Raw genomic sequence first — 19,260 nt, forward strand, 5'->3', positions numbered from 1 at the left:
TTTTTTTTTTTACTGATTTGGGCCTGCTGCCCTTCAAGCCTGTTAGGGATGAGTCATCCCATAAGAATTTATAGCCATTGGAGATTACTCTGGAGATCAGGATTTACAGCTACTAATCCTCTGGGAAGTGCAGGGGTTAAGATTTACAACTGACTTGATTCACCCTCAGAGTCAGAATTGACATATTCCTGGGCTTTTCAAAACCTTCCTTTCTCTAGAAAGAGCCTGATATAGTTCCCTGAGAATCTGTCCTTCAAAATCACATGGTGTATCATCAAGGTGTACAGGACCCATAACTAAGGGAGGCTGTGGAAGCAAGAGAGGCTCTTATTATGAGCATGGGGTGGGGGTGTTGTTGACACAATTACAGAAGATACAATTGATGGAGGTCATTTTGAAGTGTTCCCCGCCCTCTTTAATAGAGGAACCCCCAGTCAGTAACACACATGAAGGGTTAACACAGGCAGTGACTCCAATGATAAAATTATATCCATGTCATAATTTCTCATTTCCTCCATATGTCCCATCAATGTTCCCACTGCCTGGGGCTGTGGCTAACAACCAGAGCTCTGGCAGAACCTTTCCCTCAGGAGACACTATAACAGGATTCGGGCAATGCAGGGGTCCTAGAAAGTTGTCTTCATCCAAATCCCATGGGCATCTTCAGGACAAGTCATCCAGTTGACCAGTACCTCAGGTTGTTCATTCAGAGGCACAGAGTTCTTTAGAGCCCAGGAGCACACCACCCAAGGGGGAATTCCACTCTTGAACCAGGTCACCAGACTCTCACTGCATACTGGGAAATGTTCGTCCAATGGGGTAACCTGTGGGTAATTAGAGATTGGAACACTCAAGTGATGAATGAATTGGTAATGTCTAAAAAAATATATCCAACCCCTAGTAGATCTCAAAGCCATAGGCCTAACAGGTCACTCAGATCAGAGGGACACATCTGTACTGACCCACCAGTAATAAAATAGGAATGGTGGATATATGCCAATATAGTTAGAAAGAACAGTGCAGGTCCCACATGGGAAACGTCTAGAACAGTGGTTCTCAGCCTTCCCAATGCTGTAACCATTTAATACAGTTCCTTATGTTGTAATGACCATGAATCATATTGCTATGAATCATAATGAAAATATCTGAGCTGGGCGGTGGTGGTGGTGCACACTTTTAATCCCAGCACTCAAGAGGCAGAGCCAGGCAGATCTCTTTGAGTTCAAGGCCAGTCTGGTCTACAGAGTGAGATCCAGGATAGGCACCAGAACATCATAGAGAAACCCTGTCTTGAAAAAAAACCCAATAAATAAATAAATAAATAAATAAATAAATAAATAAATAAATAAATGAAAATATCTGATATGCAAGATGTCTGATATGTGACCCCCAAAGGGGTCATGACCCACAGGTTGAGAACCACTGAAGAAGACCAGTTATGCCAGTATGATACTTATAAATGTCATCTAATGTTTTAAAAGCCAGATGTTTAAAAATAAACCTTGATTTGACTTACATTACAGTAATTTTTTAAAAAATTAATTAATTATTTCTATATTGGGTCTGGAGTTTCCACTCTCTCCTCTCCTCCCATTCCCTCCCCGACCCCTTCTTGTGTCCCTCAGTGGATCCTCTCCTCCTCCATTTCTATTCAGAAAAGAACAGGGGATATTGACAAAACACAGTGTAATGCCCATGCGTGAGTCCCCCTCCCCTCCAACAAGACCGCCAAGGAGCCAACTTCCAATGTAAGAACAAAAGGTTTCATATATTCCGGCCTAGACAGGGACCTTCCCAACACCACTTTACAGTAGGTAAAAAGAGGGAAGGTCCTGAGCACTCACTTTAAGGGGTTTATATAGGAAAGGTTCACATGCAGAATGTTACATACCTTGGCAGCTAGGGATGTATTTTATTTATTATTTATTGCTAACAGGGTTCAGGGTATCTATAGAGACATACATTTTTATTCCCTATGTCCTATTTTTGTTGACACATTCAGATTTATTGCTGCATTTCTACACTCTCTTTCAAGTTAAACTTTTGGTCAATTGAAAAAAAAAAAAAAAGATGGTCAGCAAATACCTTTGGAGGAAGAAGGGGGAAGGGGAAGGAACATCTTTTAAGATGGCTGCTAATTTCTCCCTTTCAACAACATATCAAGTTAGAGTAAGACTAAGCACTTCACCTTGTATTAAGGTTGGGCAAGGTGACCTAATATGAGCAGTAGGTTTCCAAAAGCCAGCAAAAGGGGCAGAGACAGCCCCTGTTCCCACTGCTAGGAGTCCCACAAGAAGACCAAGTTACACACCTGTTACATCTATGCAGAGGGCCCAGGTCAGTCCTGTGCAGGCTCCCTGGTTGTTTGTTCAGTTTCTGTGAAATCCTATGAGCCCAGGTTAGTTAACTCTGTGGGTTTTCTTGTGGTGTCCTTGACCTCTCTGGATCCCACAATCCTTCCTCCCTCTCTTCAGCAGGATTTCCTGAGCTCTGCCTCATGTTTGATTGTGGGTCTGCATCTGTTTCCACCAGTTGCTGGATGATGCCTCTCTGATGACTATTGGGCTAGGCACCAATCTATGAGTATAGCAGAATATCCCTAGGCATCATTACTTTGATTTTTCTCTACAGTCCTCTTTGGTTCTGTCCTAGGTCTCTGGGCATCCAGCCTCTGGGTCCTGGCACTCCAGGCAGTGTCAGGGGTGGCCCACCCTCTTGGCATGGGTCTGGGGCTGGACCAGCCATTGGTTGGTCACTCCCACAACCTCTATGTCACCCTTACCCCAGCACATCCCATAGTCAGAACACAGTGTAGGTCTAAGGTGATGTAGCTCACTTGGGGTCCAGACACCTCCACTGGAAGTCTTGCCTGGTCACAGGAAGTTGCCAGTTCAGTGTAGGATTCCACTATTGCTAGGAGTGTTAGCTGGGGTCATCCTTGTCGATTCCTGGGAGTTCCCTTTGCACCAGGTTTCTACTGACCCTGAAATACCCCCTTTTCTGTTGGTTCTTTCAGTACTCTCCCCCAAATCATCCCACCAGATTCCTGATACCATGCCCACCTTGATTTGATGTATTTTACAGCCAGTTTCTTGTAATTGTTAATCTTAGACCTTAGAAACTAGTATCATATGTATTGTTTTCAATCCTTAAATACATTTAGAGAACTTACTCAGACTTTTGTAACTTATAAAAGCCATTTAGTTTCCCATTCTGAAGCTGTATATCCATATAATCTTTATACATTGATCTTTATGCATTAAATAATTTTTATATTTTTATAGTTTTTTATACCTTATCTCCTTATCTTTACAGCAATTTTATTTTTAAAACCACTATAGTAGTATATGTAGATCTCCCTTTATTATTTTTAAAATAAAATTAGTTGGGGGCCAGCTCACCTCCTTTTTTTTTTTTTGGTTTTTTGAGTCAGGGTTTCCCCATGTAGTTTTGGTTCCTGTCCTGGATCTCGCTCTGTAGACCAGGCTGGCCTTGAACTCACAGAGATCTGCTTGGCTCTGCCTCCCGAGTGCTGGGATCAAAGACGTGTGCCACGGCAGCCCGGCTCACTTCCTTTTATTGTGAAGGAGTATTAACATTCAACAGGTTTTGTTGTGATCATTTTAGGCTGCCATGGCTGAAGGTAGAAAGAGAGTAGTTCAACCTAGAAGATAGACCAGAAGTCCTGTATTGGATCTTCAAAGATCCATCTGATTATTAATACGGACTTAAAGACACCACAGGGATTTAAATATCCTCAAAATCTTTAAATATCTGTATTTATGTACACATACACTGCCTCAACCAGATGATTCATGAATATCTTTTGAGGAGAAGTTTCCATGTTTGAATCAAGATGCTAATTGCAATAGACATCATCATCATCTGCTGAATTGCCTGCCTCTCAATCATCTTTTGGGCTACCAGGTCTCCCTCTGTATTGTTTGGCTGTTTGCTTTCTACATATTTGGTGAAGAGGCGGGAACACTTGTGGTTTGCCACAATCTGGACTTTCCTGTGGGGTTCCTGCCTGCTTTCCTGTTCCTGTGTTTCCCAATGCCATCTAAGAACACATGGGAAGCAGCACCGTACATCCACCAGGGGGCGCTGCCTCCCAACAGCGAGGGAGGTTAATGGGTTAATGGTGGCTCCTTGGGTCCTTCCATTCACCAGTGGAGCAAAAAGTCGCTTATGTGACTGCCTTTCTACCTGTACAATTTACAAAGAGAAAAAAAGGCCTGTAACCCTGTTTCACACCCTGCAGGGATGCTCACCTGGTCTCTTGCTGTCCTGTGTGTTCTTGCTGCTCTAGGCGCAGGCTAGAAATACCAACATGGAAAGAAAAGCAGAAGCCACAAGAGCAGAAGTTGAGCTGGTGGCTCCACCACTATTCCTAGCTTGAGGTCCTGGAGAGACCAGAAAAGTTATAGTGATTGCATTCCACAGGGGCTTCCCGACTCTGCCTACCCCCATCCACTCTTAGAGTGATGCTTGCCCCATTTACTCACCAAGGGCAGCAGGGACATCAATGTTCTGGCTGCGGTGCCTAAGGCGGCAGGTGAAGTGTGGTTCCTGTCCAGGAAGAACCCAGATAGACACCCAGGTCTGGAAGGTCCCATTTCCACTGGGAAGGATGGTCCCAGGCCCAAATGAATGCTGCTGTACTGGCCTCCCATCCTGAAGCCAGGTCAAGGTGGCCACAGGAGTATACAGATTAAAAGCCCAGCACGTCAGGGTGATCCTGCCCACTGGGTATGGCCTTCTGGACACTGTTACCATCGGGGGACCTGAGAGAAGATAAAGTGAGTCAGTGAGGTGAGGACCTTTCTATCTCTACATGGAGTGTTGCTCAGAAGAACCACCCTGCTCATATTCACTTCCAGCCTCCCCTCTTTAGATGAAACAGCTCCCAGTGGTTATAGGACTGTGGGAGGCTGGGGCTCAGCTCCTTGATGCCCTTGAGGATCCATCCCTTCTTTACACGCTGATGATGAGAGGACAGGGTGTCCCTGCTGTCACAGGCCAGCAGTTCCTCTTTCCAACACAGGTCATAGATGAACAACAGGCACTGAGAGGACAGAGGCTCAGTGTCTATGGGGGCCACAGATCAGACCGTGGTGCCTGTGCCTCTTCTCTATGACAAAGCGAGATCTGCAGTCACTAGGGACATGTGAGGGACTCTCTAAGTACAGTCAGCTTACTGTGGCCATGATTCTTTGTTCCTGGAGTTTTTGGCCAACTCCAGGAACAAACAATCTTAGTTCTTCCTCCACTAATATCCCAGCACAATCTCTTATTTTCTGTTACAAGATTTACTCAAAACTTTAAACATGGCATTTGAGATTCCAGACAGGTCCATTATCATAACGCTAGAAAGGTAGAGGCAGGTAGTGGATGAATGGGGTTGAGTGGCATTATGAGACTCTCTTTTCTAAAAAAGACAAAACCAAATAAAAAATTAAACTTGATCTTTTAAATATTTTAGAATTATCTACTTTATTTTATGTATATGAATGCTTTGTTTGCAAGAATGTACATGTACCATGTGTAACCTAGTGCTTACAAAAGTCAGCCAATGGTATTGGATCCCCTAGAATTGGAGTTACAAATGATATTAAGCCCACTAATGGATACTGGGAATTCACTCTGGGTCCTTCGCAAGAGCAACCAGTGCTCTTACCCACTGAGCCATCCCCCAAGCCCCAACTTGGGGAGTGGGGATGGCAAAGACACAGGTTAGAAACAAAACATGTCAGAGTGTGCCTCCCCACTGCAGAACTGTGGTGGGTCACAGTCATCTCCTGCACACCTCCTGAAAGACAAACCAGAGCTCAGTGAGGCTGAAGACCCCAAAGGCCTTTCCTGGTAAGAACCTGAGGGCAGAAACAACCAGTTATTATAAAGTGTCACCCTGTGGATATTTTCCAGTCTCTTTTCCCTGGGATACAGGCCACCTTTGGTCAGATGAGTATATGAGATTCACACACAGCTCCATTACCCCTGACAATCAGCCCCCACCTACCTGAAAAACTTGAGAAGACATGAAAATCTTGCTGTCAGAGGCCAGCTGATCCAGCTTGTGATGCAAAAGAATTTGTAGATGCTGATGGGACAAAGAGCTTCCCTGGTCTATAGGAACTGGACACCTGATCTCAGTGGACAGTAACTCCTCATGCCCCAGAAGAAAAGAAAGCCTGTTCTGCATGCTCTAAGGCACAGTGAGGGATCATCCTTTCTAGGACAGGGAACTGACCAGGGTTCTGATTGTTTGTCTAAGGCTTTAAGTTTTTCCCCTTGAAGATCCCTGGATGATAAGTAGTTTCTTTATCCTGACTGCCCTCTCACCACACTGGTTTCTGTGGACACTCATTCTGGAAGACTCTGTGAACATGATACCCAGCAGAGAGTGTCAATCCACAATAGGCAAGAAGGAAGTCTGGTTAAACACTGAGCAATAGCCAGCATTATTTCAAAGTTTGAGAGTCTGATCCTGGGTAGTTTGTTTTAAGTGTATAAAAAGATTTCTGGTGATAATTAACTGAATCCTGTGTGCAAACAAAGCTTAGGACATGACTACATCAAAAGTCTTGGAAGGTACCGGTGACATCATCCATAAAAATAGATCCTATAGGTTAACTGAAGAAACAGGCTCAAGATAAACAAGTTCATGATGAAGGTCTGGAGGAGAATAGTGTTGTAGATAGAATGAGTCAAACAAGATTAAGATAAGGGTCTTGGAGAGCCTGTGTGCCCTGACCATACAGATTGCTCAAAGGTCAGAAGGCTCTTACCCATGTCTCTCTGCTCCCAGATTCCTGGGTGGAAAACATCTCTCCCTTTGAAGAGACAACCCTTTGTGTTCATCATTCTCCTGGTTCCCTGGTGCTTATCAGTGAGCACAAGGACCCAAAGGCCCCCAACTGCTCTGTGTTTTTGTCACAAGATTAAATTGAAGAAGCAGCATTGAACTTGACCTTCTTTAATCAAGACCAGAACAAGAGCAGAATGACTTTGACCCATGACACAGAATAGGGTGTGAACCAGCTCCAGGTGCAGAAGTCTCCTATCTCAACTCCCCATCATGATGACCCCACCTAAGGGACAGGACTCCACACACCCAGTTGTCTCAGTTCTTCAAAGTGAACATCCCAGAATGTAGGACAATTGAGTGAAATCTAAGATTACTGACATCTGGGGACTTATAACTATGCACTCATGTCAGAGATACTTAAGCTTCCCCACTTAAGGTGCACAACAGTGACTCTGGAGATTACTCACACTCCATCTGAGTGTCACCTTAGACTATGTGATGCTTGTCTAATTTAGTGAGAATCCAGTACCTCATAAGCACTGTGGTAAGATGTAGTTAGACTCAGTGAATAGACCCACCCACCCATAGTCAGTACCTGTATCCATCAATTGGTTCTCCAAATGAGTTGAATATCTCTGGAGAAGTTTAGGACATATGTCATTTAAAAAAGTCTGAACTTGATCCATGCTGGGGCCATGTCTCTCCCAGAATGTCTTGGTTGAGAGTGCTGAAGGCATGGACACTTTCCATGTTTGGCTCTTCTGGTCAAAGGTGAGGAAGTCCTGCCCATCATAGCCCAAGCGCCAGAAGCCTCCAGTGTTGTTTCCTTGGGTTTCACAGCCAAACATTGCCTGAAGAGTGTGAATGCCTGGTCATACCAGACAGAGACTTGTCACTTTATTTTTTAAGGACCTTATTTCCCTCTGGTCTTAAGGTGAGTTGGGCACATCCTGTGACCTCTCAGGATTCAGGTCCTCCATCCCTCACAGAAGCATCACTAGTTTAATCATTCATCCCAGCTGTGTCCAGCCCCCAACCCTGACTTTAGAGGCCAGAGTTGAATTCTGTGCTTCTGTCCCTGCATACTCACCTCTATGTTGGCCCTTCTGGGTCATGACCTCAGTCAGCATCCTCCTGAGTTGCTCCTCCTTCTCCTGCATGTCCTCAGTCTCTCTTGTCCAGATCTCAACTTCTCCTTGTCTCTTGATCCCAGGCCCCCAGAGCTCTGCTCTTCTCCCATAACTGTCATAGAGCAGGAAGAGCTCATTGTCAATGTATCCCTGGGCCCTGAATTCGAACTTCCTTGTTCCCTCCAGAGACAAGGCCATGAGGTTATAGTGCAGAGTATGGGTTCCTGAGAGAGGAAGAGAAAGATGACACAATAAACAAGTTGATGGGTTTCACAGTCAGCTCTGCCTTGAGGAATTGAGCTCAGACTGTATTCTGTTGCTGTGTGAGTGTGAGAAGCCAAGAGGAGTGTTTTGTTAGAGCATGAAAGAGAAAAGGAGTGAAGAGAGTAAGAGAGTGAGAGTCAGAAAGACTGTAGTAGAGAGATGTAAAATGGCCTTCTGGTGTCTGAGGTCCTGGGTACCATGAAGCCATGGTGCTCTGAGTGTCTTCTGTTGCCACCCAGGACCCTGGTGCTGTCTGGGCCTGGACTGCTGCTGAGGGTTTGTGTGTGTCTGTGGCCCTGCAGCAGCCAGGGCCTCATTCAATATTTGTGGTTCCTGTTGCAACCAAAGGCTGTGTGGTTGCCTGGGGTCTGATCAGCCAACCAGGACCATGTTGGTGCCCAAGGAGCATGCATGCTGCAGCTGGCTCCATGCAGATGTGAGTGGCCTGTCCTGCCGCCAGTGTAATGGTGACAACCCAGCCAGAGCTGCAGCTGAGGGCCACATCTGGGTGTGGCCCTACTGCAGTCAGGGTCTGTGTTGATGTTCAAGACACCTGGTTACCATCAAAAATGTGGAAGCCTGAGTTCTAGGGCCCTGTTTGTGACTTAGTGCCAGGCATTGCTGGGGCCTTGCCAGTCTGAGTGGACTGCCCTAACACCTGGGGCAATGGAGACATCTAGAACCAGCTACTGCTGAGGATCATGTCTGGGTCCATCGTCCCGCTGCACCTCGAGTCTGTGTTGATGTCTGTGTCCTTGTGACCTCAGGGGGCCATAGGAACCATAGATGATGAAATCAGAGGGCCAAGGTGAGCTGGCTCTGTCCTTGGCTGGGCCTGGGAAATCTGGTCCTGCCCCCTTGCTGGACACAGAGCAAGAGAGCTGTTCCCAATCCTCATGGGAAAGCTGGCCTTACATTTAGAAGTGATGGCCCCACCCCTCACCACAGTCGGGGTAGAAATGACCCTAACGGTATGAGCACAGGGTATAGTGTAATTTGGCCAGTCAAAGAAACACACCCTGACCCTGAAATCAGAGACAGTGAAAGAAACACACTTGAGCCCTGAAAAGAAGCATATCCTGGCTCTGACAGCAGAGCCCAAGAAAACACTCTGTGGTCCTGAAACCAGTGCTAGTGAAAGAAACACACCCTGGCCCTGAAACCAGAGCCAAAGAAACATACCCTACCCCGTCCAGCAAAGCAGGAAAACCAACCAATTCCTAAGCAGGAAATTCAGCCAATCTCTGAGCTTGTCCAAACACAGGGATTGAAATCTTCATCCTGGGAAAACTCTGCCACTAAAAGGCACTCTATAAGCTGTGTGCCTGTTCAGTTGAGAGCTGCCCGTTTTCACGGTGACAGAGGCATCCTCTCTCCTGGATTTATCCCTCCCAAAAAAGCTTTTTATATTTTTGGTTGTGAGCCTAGCCTTTAACGGCTGAGCCATCTCTCCAGCCTCCCAATAAAGCTTTTTAGTGTGTTTTGGGTGAGGACCTTCTTTCACTGGAGTGGAGCTGGGCCAAGAAGTAATATTTTCTCTGGAGCAGGAGCAAACTGTTACATTTTTGCAGGGGGAAGCCTTAGCAGAGTGGAGGAGAGAAGTAACAATTTTCTTTGGGGCAGAGAAGCAATGAGCATCTCTACAGGGAAATTCTTAGCAGAGTGGATTAGACATGAGCTCTAATGTCTCTCTTAGAGAGGGGCAGGATTTCTACAATCCTGTGGGGAAGCCATCCCCACTAGAACACAACCATAGGTATAGCCTCGCTCTGACAGCCAGGATGCCTCTCCCTTCAGAGCCATAGGCTCAGCCTGGCTTCAGAGAGCCAGGATAACTTTCCCTTCAGAGTTCTAACACTTAAAGGCACAGTCCTTTTACTGATGGCCAGGATATTTTTCTGTTCAGAGTTGAAAACACTTATCAGTGACCCCAGTGATCCAGACTAATCAGCTCAGCTAGCAACCAGACCTATAGCTGGGTTTTGGGCTCATCCATCCTAACATCTACCCATTCTAGGACCTGCTGGAGCTCCTAAAGTGACTGGTCCTGTGGAAAGATACTCGCGGGATCTCCACGACTCAGGGCTGCTGCAGGATATCCCAGAGGAGTTTCAATGGGGTTGCAGTGATGAAGGTGTACCAGAAACCAGAGACTTGGAACCAGATCCATGGCTCATTGTAATCAACACTTGCTAGTACAGCTGATTGGACAAAGGAGTATACTCTGTGATTCAAAGTATTACAAGGGAATACTTCAAAAACCTCTACTCCATGATGTTGGAAAATCTAAAAAAAAAAAAAAAAAATTACATTTTCTAGATTCAGGCAAACCATCAAAGTTAAACCATGAAGAGATCAACAGCCTAAACAGAACCATAATAAATGGAAGATTGAAATAGTAATGATAATCCTTCGGACCAAAAGAAAATGAACATACATACAAACAAACATACAATAAAACAAGCACATAGAGTCACAGTAGAATTAAACAGATTTTTAAAGATCTACAGCCAATCATTCTCAAATTATTAAAAAGAGAGAGAGAGACCCATAAGGATCATTCTCAAACTTGGTCTATACCAGTATTACTCTCGTACCCAAACTGGAAAAGACACAGCAAAATCCCCAAATCACAGACCAACATCCCTAGAGAACTCACACACAACATCCTCAATGAAAGACTTGAAAACTGAATACAGGTACATGTTAAGAACATCCTCCACAATGATCAAGATGGCTTAATTACAGAGATGCAGGGATGGCTGATCATACCTAAGTTAATAAATGTTATAAATCCTAGTCTTGGGCTTACAGACAGAAAAAAATTCACAGGATCATTTCCACAGTTGCAGAAAAATCCTTTGAAAAAAAATCAAGTATGTATATTAAGAAAATAGCAGAAAAGATATGAAATATATGAATGGACAAAGAATTTTACTTGAGTATTGAAACGGAGGAATAAGAAGCTAGAGCTAAGTATGAGAGCATGCATGGGGCTGTGCATCCAGTCCCCGTGACCACAGAGAAAAAGCTACAGAGTATATAAGAGGGGAATTTAACTGAAGAATCCTATAGCATCTGAAAGTTAGGACTCATGATGGGATTTGGAGCTGATCTGGGTGGATAGGCTCTATTATGGAGAGCAAATATATGGTGGGGTATGAACGATAGAGAGAGAATGGTTCATGTTGTATGGATACAGGCAGATTCAAAGAGGTAAAGGCAGCAAGCAGGGTGCAGAGGTCAGTGACCTGCTTACCACCCAGGGCCATGGTGATATCCAGGCCTGAGCTGCCTGCAAGGGCCACGTCTGTGCCCATGGCCAAGCAGCAGCCATGGTCATCTCTGGGGTTCCTGTTCCCACCAAAGCAGAGAGGATAAGGTTGCACAGACTGTGCCCTCAGGAAACAAAACCACAGTCTGACTATTTTTAGTTGTGTGTGTGTGTGTGTGTGTGTGTATGTGTGTGTATCTATGTATATGTTTGTGAATGCATGCATGTGCTTGTGGGTTGTGATGCCTGGAGAGATGGCTCAGCAGTTAAGAATGCATGCTGCTTCTCTAGAAAACATGTGGAAACCTGATCTGTGGATAAGAGCTCTGTTCCTTGCCAGAAAAAGGGAAGTGGCCTCAGGAGTAACCCTCCAATTGTTTTTTATGCCCATTTTGTTGGCTATGATCGCTGGCCTAAAGTCCTCTACGAAGGGGGTCTTTAAGGCCCACAATAAGCACTGCCAGAAACAGTGTAACACAAACTTATCTATCACCTTCATTCTGTCCATGACTGACATTTCCTCTGCCTCTGCTGGCAAGGAGAGGCATGAGAACGAACAGTAGAGGAAAGGGATGGAAAGAGAGGAAATGCTTGGGGCAGCACCCAAGCCTACACCAGCAGCTCCTCTCTCTGCTTCCCCCATGCCTCGAGTGGCTTACCCCCCCCCACACACACACACACATACACCACCGCAGTATCCACAGAGTGATTTGCCTGGATGTCTGCCTGCTGAGACAGCTGCTTCCCATACTTCCCAGCCTATTCCACCTATGGTGCCGCACATGCCCACCATGGTGTTTCCAGTTAATGGGGGCCCTGATGTGGCCAACCAGCCATGGATACCTACCCCTCTTGCAGAAGTGTCTTTGGTCCCTAAGGCTGCTAATGAATCAGGTCCTGACTCAAGGTATTTTGAGCAAGTCCTACGACAATGGGCAACACATTTACAGACTTATTATGACTGTTACCATTTGATGAAGGTTGTGTTGGAGCCTCTGGTCTTCCTTAATTGGTGAGCTGCCTATGATGAGCAGGCTGAGGCTCAGGCTTGTTTTAGTATCCAGTAAAACTTTGCTCTTTCTCTTGAGATGCTCACAGGCCAAGGACCATATGTTAACCCTGTCATACAAGCCCCAATTGAACAACATGCTTATTTACTTGCCTCGGGAGACACCATTGCTCTTGATGCATTGAAGGGATCCCATCACCCTTCAGTGGCAACACTCTGCTCCCCTATTAACCCGGGGGGCGAGGATATGCTTGCATTTTCCCCCAGAATACCACCACACCAATATGGATACCATCCAGAGATGTGCATCTGGCAATAGACCAAGAGACTTTGGACAAAGAAGAAGCTTCAGAGGGATAATGTATGATTTGCCCTGCTACTGTGGCATTAGTAAAGGCCATATCATCACTGGCATGTGACCCTAGATATCAAGCAATTGCCTCACCCCCTACAAGGTTGATAATACATCACCAGAAAGACTTCAATTGTTACGTTTCATATAAATATGACTAGGGGTACCATCCATGTCCTTGAGACTAAATTTTTAACTAATCCTTCTCTTGTTCAAATATCTTCTGCAACAGTTTCACCAACAGAAGGCAGCCACAGAAGTGACCCTAAGGTTTTATTGGCTCTCGGATACCTAGATCAAAGTCCTCCTAGAGAGATAATAAACGCCTGGATCACTGAGATACAGAGGGCTACTGCCTAAAGTCCACCACACCCAGACAACTCTCCAGGATTGATGCTTTTCCAGGGCTGGTAGTCAATGATGGATACGAGATTGTTTGGCAAGCCAATCTAAGACAGGCACTGTCCATTATGCTGAGCTCTCCTGAGGTGGGGTCAACAAGGTTCGGGCAATGCACCCTAGCTCCCACTGACCATGTCCTATAAAATAATAAAAAGGGGTGGATATGTGGGATGACTCATCCCTAACAGGCTTGAGGGCCAGACAGCCCAAACAAGTAAAAAAGGTACTTTCTGAGAGCCAGCCTGGGTCTGCCTGATGGTCTTAGCAATAGCAGCTGAGACATGATCTGGAGATGACCTGGACCAATGAGAGGCACACCAGCAGATGCACAGTCATCAGACCTCTGCCAGGGTTGGGTGGAGGGTATATAAGGCTTGCCTCTTCCTGAATAAACTGAGCTTGTTGTTTGGACATTCTCCCAGAGTCGGTGTGGTTTGACTCTTTGCCTCCTTGGCCCCCTCCCCTAAAGGGAACAACAGCACTGGACCCTGCCACACAGAATGAGAAAGATCTGGCAGGCTAAGCAAACCAGCAATCACTCAGGCCCAGAACCAGGGCTATGAATAGGCCCCTCCCATCATCCACCCCTTCTATGATCTGCTGGAACATGTGAAAAGGCCAGCCCTACAGACCCAAAAAGTTTCAGGATCTCCATGACACAGGACAACAACAGGATATCCAAAAGGAGCCCCAGGGAGCGCCCAGTGTCAATGGTGTAGCAAAAACCAGCAGTCTTGAAACCAGACGAGTGACTCATTTGCAGCGAAGGCTTTCAAGTAGTGATATGTAGACTAAAGAATGTGTGACTCACTGTGACACACTATGGATGTGTGACTCACTGTGACACTATGGATTTCATGATAAGACTGTTCTTTCCTTTTCTTTTGAATTCTGTTTTGTTTTATCTCAGTGGGGAGGTTGGAGAGTAGAGGGCAGAAGGGAAGGGAAGGGATAGAGAGATGAGTGGGATCAAGATGCATGATGAGAAATCCACAAAAAAATCAAGAAGAAATTAAATCGGGAAAAATCCAGCAAATAAACAAACAAAAACTAATATTCTCATTCAAACTGTAGTAGAATTTGGACAATGGAGTGTGGGCATACCAGAACATGCTTGGTAAATCCAGAGTAAATTTGAGACAATGTCCTTGAGTCTACTTGTTATGCCCAGATTGCGTCCCCAAAGAGGCCATCGGAGACTTTAGGTACAGAATGCAAAAGCAAGGTTTATTTCTGTTTACAAGCCGCTGGCAGGGAAGCATGATCCAAAGCACTCACTTGTAGCAGTGAGGCCAGGAGGAGCTTGCCCTTTCTTTGAGAGGCTAGTTCTTAAAGGCACAGACCACATAATTCATTTTTCACAACCCGCCTCCCTTTCTTTGGTTCGTATCAGTTTTTCTTTTTTAGGCTTTCATGTTATCTTTATTCCTCCTTTGTTCAGCAACCGTGTTTAGGAGTTTTACGAGCTGTCTCCGGGGTTCGGGAAGTTTGAAATGTTTTATGACCAATTAACTGCTGCCAGATGGTGGAATATCCTGACTCTTGTGTTAGCTGATACTGCCACCTGGGAAAAAGGGGTCTAAGTTCTTATCTACACTTAGGAATCCTGGTTTAAACTTCTCCTTGTCTATAGGGGACAGAGTGTGGGGGAGGGTTACTGAGGTTTTACATACTGACTCCCTGTCCACACTTGCCCAGACACTTCATTTCTACAACCCCTCCCCCCTCCCCCTCCCTGGGTCCCCACACCCATCATGACTCCTCTCTACCTCCCTGGTTTGACGGACACTCCCTACTGCTTGCTCTATTACATGTCTCTCCCGTTGTTACCACCTCAAGAGCTTGCCTACCACCTCCACAGAGAGCGGCAGGGACCCCCACACCCCCGCTCTCACACTGCACCAAATACTCCCTTTACAAAATGTCTTATTGACACTAACCCCTCATTGCATGTTTCTCTAGGATAGGGGACATTCATAACCCTCACCCTACTTGTACATCTGAGCCAACACTGACTGGAACCTCCCCATGGCCCGAAGCACACGAACTCAGTCAGTCGAGGCAGGAAAACACAGAAGTCTATGGCCTGACATGAATCCAGCATTTGTAGGAGCAGAACAAGTTCCCAGGAGCCTAAGACCACACTACTAGGCCAGTACAGATAAAGATCCCCTTCTCCAATGTCGCACAGTGTCCTTAGATACTGAAGTTCTCCTCACCATTCTCTGATTCAGTTCTCCCCAGGGATCCCACCAGCCTCTGACTCTCCACACGCACCAGATTCTGGCACATTCCCATTGCACTCCACAAAACAGGCACAGACTGAGTATCCCCCATCTTCCCAGTGCTCACCGTCACAGGACACCAGAACCCCCAAAAGACACAGCAACAGCAGTTGGGCCAGGATTATGGCGTTTCGGAACAGTGCCACCTCCACTGGTCTTGTGATCTTGTCTTGAACAGAAAGCCAGGAGTTTCCCAGCTTTATCATTGCTTGAAGATGGAGCCGGACTCAGTCTTCCTCTTGCTCATGACCGCCTGACTCCCATGCAAACTTTGAGTGTTACCTAGATGAGTGGAGGTTAAGGAGGGAGGTTCAGGAGGAGCCTCCTAAAGCTGAGACTCCTCTGGGAGAAAGGGCAGCTGGGGCAGGCTTAGGAAGCAGTGGATGCTGAGAGTTCCTGAGGAGTCCTGGCAAGTCCGGTCCTGTTCCATGTGGAAAGTGTGATGCAATTTCTTACAGAGTGTCTTTTGCACTCTGTAATATGTAGAAAGTAATCCTTTCATGACATTTTGGACAGGAATCCAGAAGTCTTAGATTCTCCCCCCACCAGAGCAGCTGCATGTTGTGGAAGCATTCCTGCTGAGCTATACCTGGCAGAGCTGGCTCCCACGCCATAATTCATCTTTTGTTTGGCAGATACTTGTTGTTTCTTTTGGCCCTATAGAAATCTTGTCTGATAATCTCCAAAGAATACAAAGCCTATGCAAAACTTGGTTCAGGAAACCTAGAAAAACTGTGGTACCTGATGAATTGAGAAATTTGCACTTGGCATTGTATTTTTGGAAGCTTCTTTCAGGTTGTTTTGAACATATGGAAATCAACTGGCTAATGTGTAAATATGGAGAAAAATAAAAAATGCCCTGGGTGAAGGGAAAAGGTTTCAGTTCTTAGAGACTGATACCCCTGCAGCCACAAAAGACTAGATTCATTCTTAAGGTGCCCCGGAGTCTTCAATCAACGGACCTGCATGAACCCACACACCTGTGCTGCCCATGAGGTGCACACCAACCCTCTGTGTGTCTTGAGTGCAGGGGACACTAAAAGGCCCACCCCCACTGTGCTAGAGACTGCTTGCATCCTTCCCCAGCTGAGACACTCCACCCCCTCCCCAGAAGGCCAGTCACCCAGCTCTGGGATAAAGAGCTTCCTACTGTAGTGGTCAGTGCACCCCAATACCCATGTGCCCCCAAGCTGACAATGCAGCCTCCCCAGTCTGTGACCACACCACTTAGGTCAGCCAGGGGCATGTGTTACAAAATTGTTAGTCTCACTTAGTCTTCAGTTTAAGTATCCCTCTCTTCACTCCCACAGGAATTTTCCAAGCCCTCTTCTCCTTATTTCTTTCCTCTCCATTTACCATTTCTCAAGCTCTCTGACTCACTCTGTACCCCTCCTCTCCTGACAAGGATGATTCCCACCCTGCCCAAAGCTCATCCTCCCCGCCCCCATCCCCAGGGAGAAGGCAGGATTCCACTGAGTTTTCCAGAAGCAGCTAGCTGTAAGACCAACAGTAAAGCCAGGTTCCTGTGGCAAACAAACCCCTCACTTCTTAGCTCCACACAACAGACCTACCATCCCTCCCTTAGTCCTCATGGCCTCTGAGAATGTCCCTGGTTGCTATGTCTCCCCATGTAGCCCCCTTTTTTACTCTTTAAGGTTAGATGAGTATTTTGCATCTGAATGTCTAAGAGACATTGATATCCCTTACACCTACAAATGCCCCCTAATATTTACAAATGAATCACCAACATAAAGAGTTTGAGCATAATGCAGAATGCACGTTAAAGGATGTTAAAAGCGTTGAATCCTTGTGCCTTCTATAATAAGTCTTGGGCTGGCAACAAAGGGGAATTGAATTCGAGATGACCACAGCCTAGGACAGTAATTAATTGCCTGAGTGTTAATAATAAATCTAAATAAACATTCTTATGATACCATATATCCTGTAAGTAACTTTTAATTTTATTTCATTTTTATCTGGATTCATTATAGCTTAAAGAGGTAATACATGTATGTAAAGCCAGCAGGGCACTGTAGAGTTAACTGATGTTATACTGTGTAACATGAATCTTAAAAGGTTTTATTAATAGAAACAAACCCAGGGCCAGATTTTGGGGTGAATGCTGGAACATCAGAGAGACAGAACACAAGCCACAGCTAACCTCACCTCGCCAACTTCTCAGCCGATCCTGTTTTCTCAAACTGGAAGCCTCTGAGTCCTCACCTGAACGGATCCCAACTGAACTACTGCTGAAAGCCTAGAAGCTTAAAAGCCTCTAGTTCCTGGTCTTCACACCTTATATACCTTTCTGCTTCCTGCCATCACTTCCTGGGATTAAAGGCAGGTGCCACCATGCTTGGCTCTATTTTCAATGTGGCCTTGAAGTCACAGAGATCCAGATGGATCTCTGCCTCCAGAATACTAGGATTAAAGGTGTGTGTGCCACCATTTTCTGGCCTCTATGTCTATCTAGTGGCTGTTCTGTTCTCTGACCACCAGATAAGTTTATTGGGGTGCACAATATGTCAACCACATTTCCCCTTTTTTGTTTAAAATAAAAAAAGTTATAACTAATATAAGATAAATTATATACAATAAGTACATGCAATATATACTGTCAAGAACTACATTAAGCATTCAAAGGATTGTTTTTGAGACTATGGATAATGCCCCAGGAGTAATAGCTAATGTTTTTCTTCATCATTTAATGTTGAACCAATAAAGTCAGGAAACCTTAAAAAAAATTGCATTAACTATGTCCAGTCCATTAACATTTGACAGATTCAGACAAAACACTCCATTATATATATTAACAATGCCCAGTCCATTAACATTTGACAAATTTAGACAAAATATTTCATTACTTATTCTATTTAAAACAAGTAGTTCCTTCTTAAAAGTACATTCAATAATCTACCTTTTTATCTTATCATATCCATATTTTCTCTTTTTTTCTGAGTAGATTAAAAAATCTACCTTTTATCTTATCATTTCTATATCTTCCCTTTTTTCTTTTCAGAGTAAATTCAATAATCTACCCTTTTCTATATCCTCCTTTTTCTTTTTCTTTTTTTTAAACAAGAAGCCTGTGTCTAATTTCCTTTGTTTAGCTTTTTTTCCTGACCATTACCAATTAACCACTTGCATCATAAACAATGACAATATCCATAACTCATGAAACAACCAAAAGACACCCACCCCACTTCTTGGGAATGTGGGTCTCGTGTTCTTAAAATTACTTCCTGCTGTTTGGGGGTGAAGGCATCTTTAGAGGATCCTAGAAAGAAAAGTTTTGGGTTAATTGTCAAGTCTTAGGAGAGGTAGCTGTATCATTTGTCCAGTCTCTGCATAATGGGAAAGTGCAGGGCTTGTCTTAAGTCCTTGCTTGAGTAGTCTGTGAATCTGGATCATCTCAGCTAGCCATCTTGAAATTGTCCTGAGCAGTTTGTAGTCCAAAGCCAATCTTTGGGTGTTATTAATCAGATTAATGGCTTTATCATAGTCAATGTGAAATTGTCATCCTTTTGGAGATTTCAAAGTCGCTGTTAGGTGTGGTCATGGTTCCCTGCAGATTTGTGTGTGTGTGTGTGTGTGTGTGTGTGTGTGTGCCTCCTCTGTGGTTTGGAGCACTATCAATTGTATCTGTAGCAGAATCATGTCTCACAGCCGGTCCCAAGTTTGCAATACAACAGGTTCCATTCTTCTTCATCAGGATATTCTTTGATTTCAAATC

General features: G+C 45.0%; 2 protein-coding genes across 5 annotated transcripts in view; both read right to left on the reverse strand.

The window, feature by feature from the left end:
• LOC114682342 (hereditary hemochromatosis protein homolog) lies at positions 1–17,656 on the reverse strand. Of its 4 annotated transcripts, XM_037201951.1 has the most exons (7): positions 15,595–15,680; positions 10,226–10,491; positions 7,902–8,165; positions 7,407–7,679; positions 4,509–4,787; positions 4,275–4,406; positions 1–824 (listed from the first exon to the last, which is right to left on the reverse strand). In XM_037201951.1, the coding sequence occupies exons 3-6, from the start codon at positions 8,137–8,139 to the stop codon at positions 4,309–4,311; spliced, it is 888 nt and encodes a 295-aa protein (XP_037057846.1). In that variant the 5' UTR covers positions 8,140–8,165; positions 10,226–10,491; positions 15,595–15,680; the 3' UTR covers positions 1–824; positions 4,275–4,308. The 4 variants fall into 4 exon arrangements, with proteins under 4 accessions (XP_037057846.1, XP_028712016.1, XP_037057841.1 ...); XM_028856183.2 differs by lacking the exon at positions 10,226–10,491 and having other exon boundaries at positions 15,595–17,656; XM_037201941.1 differs by lacking the exons at positions 1–824; positions 10,226–10,491 and adding an exon at positions 3,472–3,664 and having other exon boundaries at positions 15,595–17,656.
• Positions 15,724–19,260, reverse strand: part of LOC114682343 (H-2 class I histocompatibility antigen, D-D alpha chain-like) — a 21,173-nt gene continuing 17,636 nt past the window's right edge. Inside the window, exon 6 of the mRNA XM_037201961.1 lies at positions 15,724–15,809. The gene's annotated coding sequence lies outside the window, so the exon portion shown is untranslated. The remainder of the gene's footprint in view (positions 15,810–19,260) is intronic.

The sequence above is a fragment of the Peromyscus leucopus genome, chromosome 1 (genome assembly GCF_004664715.2).
Source record: "Peromyscus leucopus breed LL Stock chromosome 1, UCI_PerLeu_2.1, whole genome shotgun sequence".
Taxonomy (NCBI): domain Eukaryota; kingdom Metazoa; phylum Chordata; class Mammalia; order Rodentia; family Cricetidae; genus Peromyscus; species Peromyscus leucopus.